Raw genomic sequence first — 15,365 nt, 5'->3', positions numbered from 1 at the left:
ACTGACCGGAGCGAAGGTCCAGCCCTGCTCGATGCGGGTCACCGCCCACAGCTCGTGGCTGTTCTCTGCCAGCTTCTCTCGGATGCGCTCCAGGTGAGCTGGCAACACAATCTGCGGAGAGGAGAATGAAGTCATCAAACATGTCAGTAGTGTTGTACAATTTCTTTGTTTGTTGCGCGAATGCACAGCCCTCTATCATGCACTAACACTGATCATTTAAAAAAAACTAAGAACTAACAACTAACTTTTTGTGGGTACTATTTTTTCTTTTGACTACTAAAGGTTCAGAATCTTTTCAGTTCTGTTGACGTAGTGACCCTTTATGGCGTCACTCTGATATTGATTGCGTGCTCCGATGGGTCGGGTGCAGTACCTGCACCGTGTCCACGGGACAGGGGGTGAAGGCGGTGTGGGACAGCGACTGGGTGGGCCCCAGGAGGTTGCGCACGCCGTTGAAGTCATGCTTGTACTCTTTGATGGGCTCGATGCGCAGGCGGTCTCTAGGCAACACCGCCTCGTAGCACGGGGCGTAGCCCGGGGGCGGGAGGAACTTGAAGTCGCCGTGGCGACCGCCCAGCAGGAAGCGGACCCTGGCGGTTAAAAAAATGGACGGTAATTAGTACTAATATTGTGATAATATTGTGACTATATGAACAGTATACAATCACCATTTTCCCAGTATGCTTCCTTTGAAACTGAGCAGTATGTTAATGTTCCCTTCCTAGCCTAAGAAAGGCTGCACCCCCTGTTGATATTTTATCATACTTTTTTCTGCAGTCCCACCTTAAGGTTAACAACACCAAAAATGTCAATATACTGTCTTATCCTCTTCCTCCCTACGCGGTTCTCTGTTCTACGGCTCTTCCTGTCTTGTGTTTTCTGCCACTCTGCGTGTATAGCTTTGCATTGCCTGCATTGGGATGGTCATGGTTTGGAGAACAACTGTCCGTACTTGACACCCGCCGAGAAGCTGACCACGGGGAAGAAGAGGCCGTCCAGGTTGAAGTTCTCGAACATTCCCTGCACCGGGTGTCCGTTGATGCGGAAGGAGATACTGGGCACGCTCAGATCCAGACAGCAGCTGACCACATCGTCGGCGGTCAGAATGTGCTGGTCGGGTGTGGCCACGTTCCGCGGGACGCGGCCTGTGGACGTCAACACACAACAGGCTCTCTGGTGCTCTGGATCTATACACTGCTAATGTCACGATTTTTCATATTTTTATCTTCTTGTATTTGATTTTCAGTGTTCTGTTCACTTTTGGCTGCTGTAATGCCAGAATTTCCCTTATTTTGTTATATTACATTATTTCATATTTCATATACAATTTGTGTATTAATTAGATAATCCCATCTCATCTTTTTTGAAGCTTTCAGTCTCTCCCATGGCGTGGTCATGCGAAAAATACATGAACAATTTGTGATTGTTGTTTTAGATTCCAGGTAAAGTTAGCTGGTAAAGTGCTGGATAAATATAGACTGCATTTCTTTAGGACTCAAAGCACTTGTGACGGTCGCATGCCTCACATTCAGCCACTCCCACACTAACACTTGTGTCAAAAAGACAAGGCAAAAGCCATTTGGCTGGTGATGGTGTGAGGGGTTAGGTTTCTGGCTCAAGGACATCACGACGCTTAGAATGGAACTAGCCACCCCCAGAATGTGAACTGCAGTTTCTACGCTACCTGACCAGAGGTGGAGGCCGTCGAAGCCGTAGGAGTAGAGGTCGTCCCCGACGCCGTTGCTTCCCCAGCCCTCTCCCCCCCCGGGGTAGGGGCTGTAGCCCTCTGTCAGGGCCCAGCCCACCCTCAGGTGCACCGGCTGGGCGGTCAGGAAGGGCTCCACGTGGTCCACCATCACCTCGAAGTACCACTTCTTGTACTGGGTGGAGCCCTCACATGTCCCCAGGAAGATGTTGGGCCGCATGCTGGGGAGAGAAAAGGCATGACAAACTCAAGTCCATACTATGAGACAGTATGCTGTAGGACAGACAGCAGACAGGAAGCTGTTAAATACTGGACACCGACTATAGACAGCGGTCTAGACAGGGCTTTAGACAGGGGTCATGGACAAAAATGCGCACTGCAGATTCAAATGCGGGACCCCGGGGTTCGAACCAAGAACCTTTCGGCTGGGTCAGATGTAATTTTCCTGTTAGTAATAATAACCCCACCTTGTGGCATAGTTGATGATGTTGGTTTGTAGGAGGAGGTCGCGACCAGGAAGCAGATTCTCAGTGATGAGATTCTGATTGGACCTCACAGCCACACCGTTACACACACAGAGGGAGCACAGCACATCCAGCACCTACACAGACACACACAACAACACAAACATTTACTTTAATATGTGATCATATGATGATGTAAAATACCACATCAGACCAGACGACCTCCTGACCTTGTGATTGCGTCCATGTTTGTCCAACAGAGAGATGATTGACTTGATGTGGTTCTCTTGGATGATGTTGAGAACCTCTGGACTCTCGATCAGAACGCAGTACAGCACCTCCAGGATTCCTGTAGTAGGGGAAACCAGTGGGAGTCAAATGAGCTGCAAAGCACACGTCTGGGATCCACCTGCCTCCACCAGACAGGAGCCACCGTGCCTCCCCCCCAGGGGGGACTAAGAGGAGACAGGAGGAGCAGGGGAGGCCGGACCCTACCTGAAGAGGCCTCCAGGCGGTCCAGCTTGCTGACCAGCCAGTCCAGGTTGTCACAGAACAGAGCACAGTTGGAGCGGTTTCCTCTGATCAATGATGCTGCACACAAAGAGGAGAGAGAGAGAGAGAGAGACGTAACAATGAAAGTCTTCATGACTACCTCTGACTGAACACATATGTAAATCAAATAAATTTACACCATAATAGGTAAATTGATTATTGGATCAATGAATGATTCAATCTGTCAGTCAGTCTACTCCTTCAGTCTATCTATCAATCTATATATCTATTATCACTCTAACAGCTCCGTCAGAGGGAACCTACCCAGCAGTTCATACAGTAGATTAACGATCTCCTTCCAGGACTCAGCAGCCTCCTCTCCAGCGAACTCAGAGAAGTGTGCGGCCGTGTTGTAGACGTTGAGGCGGTCCACACAGTCCAGAACCAGAGTGATCATCCCCTGTGGGTACACAGATAAAGGAATAAAGACACTGTGCACTAGTTCTGTTGTTTCACCGTGTGCAGTCAATGTCCTCTGGAAAGGCAAATGCATTCCATGATAATATCTGCATGGAAATGAATTAAAACAAGACAGTTGAAAACAGCGACGGGAGGTAAAGGTCTAGGCTAAAGGCAACACATAATGTGTGATTTTGACTACAATTGGCTATCCTCAAAAGAAGGTCTCAGTCGTGGCAATACCTTTCCCTAGACTGCTGATTGCCGGCTGAAAGTGAATGTGACGGCCGCCTGACATAGTATGAGATATCGTTCAAGACAAGTTCACAATCTGTGGACATCTTGCTCATAAAGCCCTGGAACAAATTGATTTAAGTTTAAGATAACTTTGTGCCCAAGCTATGCTAGTGACGACAGTGACAATTTTACATGTGAAGGTGACAGTAGCTCAGGAGATAGAGCGGGTTGACTGATAACCGGAAGGTTGCTAGTTTGATCCCTCGACACTCCTCCTCGAGTGTCGAGGTGTCCCTGAGCAAGACGCCTCGCCCTAACTGCTCCTGACGAGCTGGCTGTCGCCCTGTGTGGTTGACTCCGCCATCTGTGTGTGAATGGGTGAATGAATGGTTGTAAATCGCTTTGGATAAAAGAGTCTGTAAATGTAAATGTAAATATAAGGTGATGTAGAAACCCTTCCGGGCCTATGCTGAAGCCAACCTCCTCCTGGAAGAGGTTCTGTCTGTTCTTCAGGGAGCGCAGCTTGGATTGCTTCTCCTCGTGCTCCAACTCCTCCTCGGGTGGGCGGAAGTAGAAGATGAGGTCCTGCAGGGCGAGCACCACCATGTCCATGGGCAGCGAGCCCGCGCCGCCCGACTTGTTCTTCCCGTTCAGAGCGTCCAGACCCCTGGAAGTACACACAGCAGAACCTCAATTATACGGATCAGCAACGAGTGGAGCTACTGGAGACCAATGGACTCAAAAGGATGGTTCTGTTAGTATTATGATTGGAGGTAAAGCCCTAAATGTAAATGCAAATGTAAAGCCGTCCGGGCTTGGGGGCTTGTCCCAAACTCTAGTATAACGTATTAAAAAACCAACACACATTATGATCAATCATAGTATTTTTAAATGATTGAAAGAAACAGTATTGTGGTTCTCAGGGCCGATGGACTGTGGGTGTAAATGGGACAGACTTGGGGGGGGGCCCAAGGCAGAGGGGGGCCCATGGGAAAAAAAAAGTTTTGTATTTTTGTATTGCTGCTCAAATAGTTTAATAACATAACTAAAAGTCTGGCTTTCAGAACTGGGTCTTACTTGATGAACTGGTTGAAGAGGCCGTTGGTGCTGTAGATCATCCTGGCGGCCTGTGACTCCTCCGTCTGGGAGCGTGCCACGGTGAGAGCGTCGTCCATGTGGCCCTCTTTGTGGAGGATGGCCTGGTGGGGGGACACAGCAACACATCAGTCTATCTATCCACAACTTAAAGAACTATCATGTTTCTTTTTTAGTTGGGTTTTGATTACTTGAAAACACAGGCCACCACTTTGTTGTGGAATCACAAACAAAAAATACACAAACAAAAAATACACACACAAATACACAAACAAACAAATACACACACAAACAAATACACACACAAACAACTACACAAACAAACAAATACTGTGGCAACCCGGCCCGTGACAATCAACGTGATGCAGAGCACCTGAGGCCCAGGGGAGAGCAGACCTTAAAAAATCTGCTCCAAGGTGCATTCAGGGCTCTCTTGGCTTGGGTGCAAGGAGAGTCCAGCCGTTGTGGTTCCGCCCCGTGGATTCCACCCTATTAGCTTTTTGTTCTTTTAAGAAAGATACTTTATGTTTGATTAAAAGTGCCTTTGTGGCTTAACAACCAAGAGAATTGTGTGCTGATTGGAGTAAGGTGGTTCACTCCCCAAGGCGAGTTGCCGCAATACACACAAATACACACAAACAAATACACTAACATACAAATACACACACAAATACAAACAAACACACACACACAAACAAATACAAATGTTTCTATGTTTGTGTGTGTATCTTTGCTTGGCAGATCCTGGGCCATGTGCTCAACACGTGTTTCCCCGTTTCTCACTCCATCAGCACCTACCTCTCAACATCTTTCTCTTGCCCTTCGTCTCGCTCTCTCTCTCGCTCTCCATCTACCACCTATCTCTCTCTATCTTTCTCTCACTCTCTATCTACCCACCCTCTCCCCCTCGCTCTTTTCATTTAGCACCTATCTCACTTAATCTTTGGCTCGATGTCTCTCTACCTTTTTCTCCCTCTCTCCCTCCCTATCTCTCACTCTCCCTCTATCTAGCCACTATCTCTCTCTCTCTCTATTTTTCTCTCTCTCTCTCCCTCCATCCATCAGCTATCTCTCTCTACCTTTCTCTTCAGGGGTCCGAGGCGGGCTGACTTGGCGTCCACGGCAGCGTACGTGAGCCACAGTCCGCTGGTGAGGTGCTGGACGAAGCACATGGACTCCCCGTACTTGATCTCTGGGATGCCCATGCCCTCCACGTCCCTCTTCTTAGCCACCTCGATCTTCTCCTGCACGGGGGAACGCATGAGAAGCACCGTCACGCGAGGAGGAGAAGATTGTGTGAAGACGCTGTACGATGTACGGTTGGATCCCGATAATATTTGTATATTTGTGGCATTATTGTAAAGAGCTTTGATTGGCCGTCGTGTCTGGAAATAAACTGAAAACAATAAGCTTTTTTGATTGTGTTTTTAACGTGTAAGACTAGTCATGTTATTTCACAATTACAAAGAATCTAAATCTAAATCTAAATAGAAATTTTCCATAGTACAAAGGTACAAGGGAGTCCTCTTTGGGCAGGGGTCAGCATTCTTCTTCTATTATTTGTTTTGTGACACACACTCACATTTGGCGATTACCATCTATCTCCTCCAGTGACATCACTTGCCTTTGAGATGCGGAAGCAGAAGGCGGACATCTTGGAGTTGGCCTTCTCGGGGTCGACCACCACCAGCCCCTTCTCCTCGTCCAGACAGAGGTAGCGCCCCGTGGTGATGTGGCGGATACGGAAAGACTGGCCCCATTTGATGTGACCCCCGCTCCACCTGCAACCAACAGTGACCAAAGGCATAGTTTTGGATCCAGCAGAACTTCTGGGGGGATGGCACAGAGCCTGGACCGGAAACCAACTACGGCAAGGGGCAGAGTTACGCCTTGTTTCCTTTTTTCGTTACAGATTAATTCTAACAAAGAGAAACTACAGAAGAAGAGTGGCATGATGTCTTGTACTTCTAAAGTAAACTAACTGAACTGTAACACAAACAGTAACTGTGAATGGCAAAATCTAAAAAATCTAAATGTGGAACTCACCCGATGCGAAGCGGCTCCAGTCTCCACAGCGAGCGGGCGTGGCTGCAGACGGCTCCGCCCTCATAATGAGCCACTCTGCACACACCAACAAGCACCATCATGTGTCAGTCAGTAAACTTAGACCAAATGTGATGTGCTATACGTCATGCTATATGTGATGAACAGGCACCTGCGCTGGTCGTCTCCCTGGTCGGCAGTAGGAATGGCCAGACACTCATCCATGTGACCGTGGAACAGACGCAGGACATAGCCTCCGGTCAGGAACCCTGGAGAACACAGAGTTAAGGACAACGCTGCGACCAGCTTCTTGCAGGCCACACTACAATACTACACTATACCGTGGTATTATTGTGACGAGAGGCGCACAGAGCCTCTTGCATGTCATGTCCACACTATAATACTTCACTATACTGGGATATTATTGTGACGAGAGGAACACAGAGGGCAGCACAACGCTATAATGAGCTTCATTCAGGATTTTTTATATTTAAGAGGATTCAAATCTTATTCCATGCTCTGCTATGCTACACCAAGCTATGCTTTCCTGCACTGTGCTATGCTATGTATACTATGAATTTACTACCACCATTATCCTATTCTACAACTGTACTAAAGGACACATTCGCTAATTTGTCGAGGGCATGAAACTCATCAATCATCAACATGCCATTTGAGTACAGAGGAGGATCGCGTGGAAGGCAAAATGAGAGGTTGTGGTGAAGGGGGGGTTGTGTGGTTTAGCACTGTCTGGGGAGAGAGAGAGAGAGGGGAGGAGCCGTGGTTCTTGGCAGCAGGCGTGAAGACGGGGCGACAGGTGAGTTGGTGACAGGTGGTGTCTGGTTACTAATCACGTCTCCTCTCTCTGTGATAACTCTGCAGTAACCGGAGCCCGGGTTGAAAGGAGGGCCGGAGTTGGCGCGGTGGACGGAGCCGATTGACACAGCGCTGCATGGAGCGCCGGCCGTCAGCGACAGATCACACTGAGTTCCGTCTATGAGTTCCGTTTTAAAAAAGGTCAAATCGCTTGTGAGGCAATGATCCTGCATTGATCATTCAATTACAGTTGTTCAGAGTGTAAGCCGAGGGGGTTTTCAGGGGAGGGGGAATAAAGGAGGAGAACCAGGAGGCAGAAGACGAAGGCTGGAGATGGGAGTTGGCAGCAGGGCGTACCTTCAGCCAGCTCACAGCCGGACATGACGGGGGTCATGGTCCACAGGGTCTGCATGAAGGAGGCGTCCACCATCAGGTCCCCACTGGCGTAGGAGAGGTGCTGGGAACACACACACGCGCGCACACACACACACACACACACACACGTGCATGCAAACGCACAGACACACACACAGACAAACACACACACACACACAACCACAAGAGGAGACACACCTGGTGAGTCTGATCAACAAAACAGTGACCAAGCAGAACTAATATCCATTTTGCATGTTGAGGTTCAGTGAATAACAGATCAACACCTACCAGGTATCTCTCTGAGGACACACTGACCAGGATGAGGTCATCTCCCACCCTGACCTTCTCCCCCTCGGACCTCTGCTTGGAGGCCGGGTGGATGGTCCACCAGCACGCCTCCCCTGGGGACACACACCACGTCAGAGGGCGAGGCCAATAGGACAGCATGGTGTGTCAGGGGTATAGATAAATGTATTGCTAAGTAATCATGATCAATGAGGATCAACGGCCAGAGTGGTGTAGGGTAGAGTAGAGCAGTGTTTTTCAACCTGTGGTACCACTGGTGAGTACCACTATCCGAGTGTACTGCAGGTGGTACGTCGGGATTTTATTCTTGAGATAGACACATTTCATCGTATGTATTTCATTGTAATGTTTTCCATTGATGTTTTGTGTTCATTTGTGTTTGCTAAATTAACCCACTGGGAGCATAAGCAGTGTTCTTGCAGATATAGTTGTGTATAAATGGGGTGCTGGCCCTATGTGCCACTGCATTTGTATTTTAAAAAAGATTATCTTTTGCCTACGAGGTGGTCCACGAAAGGCCTTGATGAAAGGCCTATTTAGTGATACCTCTAATGTCAAAGGTTGGAAACCACTGGAATAGAGAGCAGTTAGGTATAGAAGAATAGAGTAGAGTCGAGTATAGTACAGCAGAGTTAAGAGGAATAGAATGGAGTAGAACAGAATGTTGATGCAGTGGTTGTCATGTTAAATATGGACACCAAGAGCTACCTGTAGAGTCCTCTTGTAGGCCCACATCGAAGGCCAGCTTGTCGGTCAGGGAACGCGAGGTGGTCAAACAGCACAGGTACTGGGTTACACAAGAGGACGTCCGTTACTATCACACCGTTGCTCCTGAGCCATGCTACACTAGTTTGTATCCATGTTTGTTTGGCCTCATAGATACCACTTATGTCATATCACTGAAACTACATTAAAATGTTAACTGTGCACGTTATTGACCCTGGAAAGCCCTTCACACAATTCTCTACAAAACTGAATGTGATTTGCAAAATTGAAAATGAATGAATAAATACATTGCTAGAAAAAAGAAGTCCCCAGAAAATCTACTTCTCTATGTATTAGAAGTTCAATCTCACAAAACATTGACCTAAGTCAAGGTGCTGTGTAAATATACTGAACTACTTGTTATTGTAGGGAGAGAGTGGTGCCCTTCTATTCAGAGACTCTCCTGAATTGAACACAACGCCAGCATGCATGGTTCTCTCCCTCCTCCGTACACCGTTTTGTTGTCGTGTGTGTAGCCTGTCCTTACCATGCTTGAGTGGGTGTGTTTGAGCAGGATGGCGTGTCCATACAGCAGGGTGCGGTGACCCCCTCCCTGGGATGACTAACAAGAGGAGGAGGGTTAGGGGTCGGTTACCCACGGTGAACTAAACACCACGTGCATGGCTCACTTCTTTGTTATTATGGGAGAGATTGCATTATATAATTTCGTTATTTTAGATTATTTATTGCAGGAGAGGTCAGAGTACAGACTGAGCATTAAAGTCCAGGCAAACTAAGACCTTTTAAAACAGAACGCAACATCACTGAAACAGCAAAAACACATTAAATGCCAGGATGATAGTCCCATAAAATCATCGGAACAATGATCAGGGGATCTCTGAAATTGTCCGGTTATAAAATCACCACATAGACATGAGCAATGACTCCCTGTTTAACTTTGAACCTACAAAATACATTGTTTTGATTTCAGAAAGAAACACATTAGTGGGAAACATTCACATTTGGAATCATTTTAGAATGAGCTCGAGCACAACAAGACGGACGTGACCAAATGCAGGGTCTCGGCGGGTCCAGGCTGACAAATAACATGTTATATACTGTGAATATAACCACAGACAGGCTTTAGTACATAGAGACCATTGAGCACACGTGTTAGAGGGGATGGTTAGAGGAGCCGGAAGACTCCAAAACAGTATTCTCAAAAACGACAGAAATTCCTATAATCCCAGTTATCACCAAAGAGCATATATATACACATACAAATATATATGAATATATATTTTCATGGAAAATATATCTGAGGACAAGTAAATGCATTAACAGTTGGAAGAGAGAGGTTAAGGTGGTCGACGACGATGACTCGGAGGTCGGTTGGATGTGAGTTTGAGTCTGGACTTTTTGAGGAAAGAATGGTCAGACATACCCATTTGTCCAAATCAACTGCCTATGGGAGGACGGGGTGTGGGGTCAGAAGAGAACAAAGTGAACTTCAGTTGCTACATGCTACACATACGCGTAAAAGCAATACCTAGAGTACTATAAAGTACTCTCAGAACTACAAAGCACTGTATAGTACTCTACAGTACTATAAAGAACAACAAAGCGCTGTATAGTACTATACAGTACTATAAAGAACTACATAGCACTGTATAGTACTATAAAGTACTATAAATAACTACAAAGCACTGTATACTATACAGTACTATAAATAACTACAAAGCACTGTATACTATACAGTACTATAAAGAACTACAAAGCACCGTATAGCCTCATAAAGTACTATACAGAAGTACAAAGCAGTGTATAGTAATGACACTGTATCACGGGTTAAACCACTGGTGGTTTAGCGTTACATTCATAGAAACAGCTTACATGTTTAGATGTACAACACACACCTATACTGGTACCATACATTTCAAACCACGGTAACCTCAGAGTTAAATTCATAAAAACATTGTACATCTTCAGATGTAAAGAGCAGTTTGACTTCATTGGTTTTTGGGTTGATTATCGGTGGATTACCTCGTCCAGAGAAGTGTTGGACAGCATCTCCTGTAGCGCCCGCACAGACAGCGACTGCTCCAATATGAAGCAGCAGATGGCCAAGTCTGGGGGAACATTCTAGAAGAAGAATTATCCCTGTTATCAAACAACACACCTTTTGAGGACACAAGGGGACGCGGTCACATGACAGGAAGCGACATGGTTCACCTGGGCGTTGGAGGTGGTCTCCAGGAAACAGAGACGGTTTCCGAAGCCTTCGCATGACAAACACAACTTGATCTGCTCCTTTAGGATGGACGCGGTGCACTGCAACACAACGTGGTCGTCCTGCACAGAGAGACACAAGGGAGTCTGAGTGAGATGAATGACATATAGACAGTATGCTGAATATTTAATGCATTTTCAATGTGACGGACAAAAGCACTGCAGTTAGAATTGATTCCCTTGCAGCTATTAGTCACAAGGTACATCAATCCTGCACGCACAAATAATTACAATAGAATACAATAAAAACAAATTTACTCAGCTTGAGCTTTTAATTTATTTTTCATTTGTTTGATTTAATTAATTTAGTCAAATATTTAATTTTGTCATATACTTTATTTGATCATATCAAAAGTTCAGGCTCATAGAGGGACGGGTGAGGATGGTCTGACAAATCTAGTCATCAAATCTTGGTAACATCAACTCCTAGACAGTTCGGCCCTGACTTGAGAAAAGTCAAAGCCATTAGAAAAGCCGGCAAATAGGCACATCCTATAAATAGCCCAGAAGAAACAGCTGTTCTCCCTACTTTTTACCACGTCCCATTCTTAACCTTCACTTGTATTTTCTCCTTTGTGGACGTCCGGGTACCCTCCACCACTCACTAGGCTCTCTCTCTCTCTCTCTTTCTCTCTCTCTCTCTCTCCCTGCCAGTCTGGCTCTAGCTCGCCTGCCACTCGTCTCTCGCCCTCTATTTCAGGCCCAGCACCTGCCACTGACACATTCTCCCCCGGAAAGCAGTGGACATGTGAGATCAGACTGCTCGGCCCTGGCGTCCACAGAACAGCTCTCACAACATCGCAGGGTGCCGCCTCCATTAGTCAACCTCGTAATTCAACTGGTTTTGTTATCACTATGTTCACTGTTGTTTTAACGTGGTGGAATACGTCAGGTGGTTTGACAACCAGGTTTACTTAATATTATTATTATGTGTACTTTTATTTTGTCCTTCAAGAGTTGCTGTACAGGGCATTAATGAACAGGTAGGGTTGAGACAGTGAATACAGAGATGTGATGTTAAGGAGCAGGTAGGCTATAGACAGTAAATACAGAGATGTATTGGTTAGACAGTGAAAACAGAGGTCATTAAAGCTAGGGTAGGCAATTTCTTCTAGAAGCATTTTTTTGGTCATATTTGTCATATTTGTAATTCCACACCCCTACAGCAATCAATGAATCACATGCTCAGACAAAAGAAAGAAAAAAAGATGTAACCTGTGGCTGTCCCAAGCCTGTAACAGGCCCGTCCAATCATGTCATGTGGCCCAACGATGGCCTGCCTGTCTGTCTACTCACCTATGAGGCTACCTGTGCACTCATTGTGCATGACCAGAGTCTTCCCAGATGCTAGCCAGCTAAAGCTAACAAGCTAGTTATGTGTTTTGAGAGTAGCTAAGAAGGGAGGCCTAGGGTGGGACTTTTTTCAGTTGGATACTTTCAAAATCTATCTCACACTGGCTGGGTTCTCCAAGTTGCCCCCTAGCTCAAAGGAGCATGTAGGGGTTGGGCCTTTGATACAGATCATTGGCAACAAAGAGAAGGGTTAAGCCCATCTTCTGCACTGTGTGCAAACCTTTCAGTGGAAAGATCCGGGAAGATCCATGTCACTAAGCAGAGACCCGTACATGCCGCTTTTGCCAGTCCCGGACCTCATCTTTGCTGAGGTTTGCGTCAACTAATGGCTGATCGGTAAAGCAGGGAACGGGCATCGTTTTTGTTTATTGTTTCCGACAGCCATACTAGAATAAAATGAAAGTACCCTGCAAAATCAAAGCAATGTATTCTTCCGCTTTTCTACAAGGATATACTCCTCCGTCTTGTGATTCCGTATCTGAATTTGCTTGTCTGTTCTTGTACATTTAGGGTCATAAATGCAATAGGTCACCCCGTGTGTACACGTTAACATGACATAGACCTGTGTATCTTCACAGACATGTTGTAAGCAGAACCAGCTTAAGACGTCTTGCTTAATAAATAATGCTAACAGACAGGTTCAGATGGGTGTAAAACCCACAATCTTTCAGCTCGAACACACCAGAAATAGACTATCCTACATAGTTAGGTATTAGTACTATTCTTTAATGATTAGCTCTTCTAGTGCAGCAGACAGATTTCCACTTGGCCAGCATCTACTTTTGATGCATTGAGTTTAATTAGGAAATCCCACGCCAATGATATCAACCAGTAGTCTATATATGTTTTGCATGACTTCATCATTACATTTTTTACTAGGCTTCTCTCAAAGCTGAATATTCACATTACTTGATTCAGGTTATTACTTTGATTAATGTACTTTTGGGTACTCTGTGATTCCTTGTGATACAATGTGATAGTGTATTGTTATGCTATTGTTATGCTTTCTGAAACCCTGAAGTGTGATGATCTGTGGTGAACTAGCCCTACATCAACGTGTTACATGTAATATAAAACCAATGAAAGCACTATCCAAGACCAAGAGGCTTACTGCTCTGTGGGCTAGATGATAAATGTTGTCTCACTCACCCCTAACAGGGCAGAATAGGGCTGCCCATATGGACTGAAGCAGGTGGAGAAAGAAACAAGACTATGAAGTCGATAATCCTCATGCTGTAAATATAGAAACTCTAAGCTGAGCGAAGGATGTACAGTATGGTCTATCAAGCTGACGTCATGCCTTTCAGACCATTAACATTGTGATTATCTGATAGTATTTTCTATATCAGTGCTTCGAGTACTTTGAAAAGTTGCAACCAGTTCCATTTAATTAAATTATTGCTATTTTGATAATGATCATTGTTACATTCATTTTATTTTTGACATATATGGCTCTTAATGGCTGTTAACCGTTTGTCTTTACTAGTTAAGAGGTGACAGAGCAAACTATTACTAGAGTCAAAGCCTTCTCCCTGCCCCTGTTTGTTTACAACAGCGCTATTAAACAGGTGCTAGCCTGATGCAGCTAAAACTAGCTATTATTAGCTAAAATTTCACACCACTTAAAATAAAACCTGACCCAACTAGCTAGGAGTTGGCGTTTGTACTATTAGACTTGAAGATCGGCTGTGTTTTAAATGTGGGAAACTCATATTTGATCATAGTTAATTGTTAAGGTTATGAAAAGCAATTTATTTAGCCTAATTTCCACGAAATAATGTATGGTACAATTAAGGATTTGTTTCTGTGTTCTGTCACTACTTCTGTGAGGCCTAATTAAAAATCTGTTGCTTTGAAACAGTGATGCCATACCTCACATCCCAATCATATCTCCAATCACAGTCTTGGTATCAGAAGGGGGTGTTTAGGTTTACACAAACTTTGCCAACATCATAATGACACTCCAATTTCTGCTATGGATTAAAAAACAGCCTTGCTCATGGGCACCTCACCTGGCGGTGGGGGGGGGGGGCTTTAACCCTACACCCAACGGAATTTGGTTCAGCAAAAACGGATGTTAAGAAAAAGTGCAAAAGCTTTTTAGAGAACCAGAACCCTCAAACCATCAAGATCCATCAATGCTGGGCTTAGTGCAACAGCTTTAATGCTACAGGGACAACACAATGAAATATGGAGTAGCATGGGTGGAAAATAGACAACAATGTCAAATTGGCAGCAGGGTTTCCCATTAATGTGTAAGACTGTGGCAGCCCACCCTCTCGCTCCTTCCAAAAAGTTTGGGGGTCCACTACGGAAAGGCTTAACCATTTTACCATCAACATTAAATACATTGCAAGTTCATGAGCAGACAACCTTTCAAAATAGATTCCATTAACATTGTGGGACTTACCGTCCGCAGAAACTGAATTTCTTCCTCTTCAGCCGCTTCAGCCATCCCTTCAAGACATAGGAGAGCTGACCTACAGAGAAATAGAAAATAAAGTCACCAGTTGATACTCAGCCAGCCACCCTCTGCCTTGTCCCTGTGCTGGTGTGTGTGTGTGTGTGTGTGTGTGTGTGTGTGTGTGTGTGTGTGTGTGTGTGTGTGTGTGTGTGTGTGTGAGAGAGTGAGTGTGTGTGTGTGTGTGAGTGTGAGTGTGAGTGTGTGTGTGTGTGTGTGTGTGTGTGTGTGTGTGTGTGAAGGGGGTAGGGGGGGTGAGGAATGGAGGGACAATATTGGCATGGAACTCATGAAGGTCAGTTGATCCAGGGTGAGAGAGCGACAGAGAGAGACCGAGACACAGAGAGAGAGAGAGAGAGAGGGAGAGCGAGAGAGAGAGAGAGGGAGAGCGAGAGAGAGAGAGAGAGAGAGAGAGAGAGAGAGAGAGAGAGAGAGAGAGAGATTGACAGGTAACTCATGTTCATTGTAGCATCAAATAAGGGGTGGTGTCAAGTCACAGTCATAAACGTTGAGGGCTGAGGGCCTCTGGAGCGCTTGTGAGACGACACATTTCAAATGGTTGTGC

The 15,365-nt window shown here is 45.6% G+C and overlaps 1 protein-coding gene across 4 annotated transcripts in view; it reads right to left on the bottom strand.

The window, feature by feature from the left end:
* Positions 1-14,794, bottom strand: part of LOC311354803 (ryanodine receptor 1-like) — a gene marked incomplete at its 5' end in the record, with an annotated part of 63,892 nt that extends 49,098 nt beyond the window's left edge. For all 4 annotated transcript variants that reach the window (XM_084474660.1, XM_084474662.1, XM_084474661.1 and 1 more), the window contains 22 exons: positions 7-111; positions 374-590; positions 953-1,145; positions 1,685-1,926; positions 2,173-2,306; positions 2,400-2,518; positions 2,665-2,760; positions 2,986-3,121; positions 3,838-4,024; positions 4,435-4,556; positions 5,532-5,696; positions 6,077-6,233; positions 6,499-6,573; positions 6,668-6,764; positions 7,669-7,768; positions 7,975-8,087; positions 8,701-8,779; positions 9,245-9,319; positions 10,142-10,162; positions 10,741-10,839; positions 10,930-11,049; positions 14,750-14,794. In XM_084474660.1, coding sequence (XP_084330786.1) covers positions 7-111; positions 374-590; positions 953-1,145; positions 1,685-1,926; positions 2,173-2,306; positions 2,400-2,518; positions 2,665-2,760; positions 2,986-3,121; positions 3,838-4,024; positions 4,435-4,556; positions 5,532-5,696; positions 6,077-6,233; positions 6,499-6,573; positions 6,668-6,764; positions 7,669-7,768; positions 7,975-8,087; positions 8,701-8,779; positions 9,245-9,319; positions 10,142-10,162; positions 10,741-10,839; positions 10,930-11,049; positions 14,750-14,794 — 2,697 coding nt within the window. The remainder of the gene's footprint in view (positions 1-6; positions 112-373; positions 591-952; positions 1,146-1,684; positions 1,927-2,172; positions 2,307-2,399; positions 2,519-2,664; positions 2,761-2,985; positions 3,122-3,837; positions 4,025-4,434; positions 4,557-5,531; positions 5,697-6,076; positions 6,234-6,498; positions 6,574-6,667; positions 6,765-7,668; positions 7,769-7,974; positions 8,088-8,700; positions 8,780-9,244; positions 9,320-10,141; positions 10,163-10,740; positions 10,840-10,929; positions 11,050-14,749) is intronic.
* Between the last annotated feature and the right edge of the window lie 571 nt (positions 14,795-15,365).

Source organism: Micromesistius poutassou (assembly GCF_964030765.1).
Source record: "Micromesistius poutassou genome assembly, chromosome: 10".
Taxonomy (NCBI): Eukaryota; Metazoa; Chordata; class Actinopteri; order Gadiformes; family Gadidae; genus Micromesistius; species Micromesistius poutassou.
The sequence above is the reverse complement of the archived record's forward strand: the minus strand, read 5'-3'. Positions and strand labels throughout refer to the sequence as shown.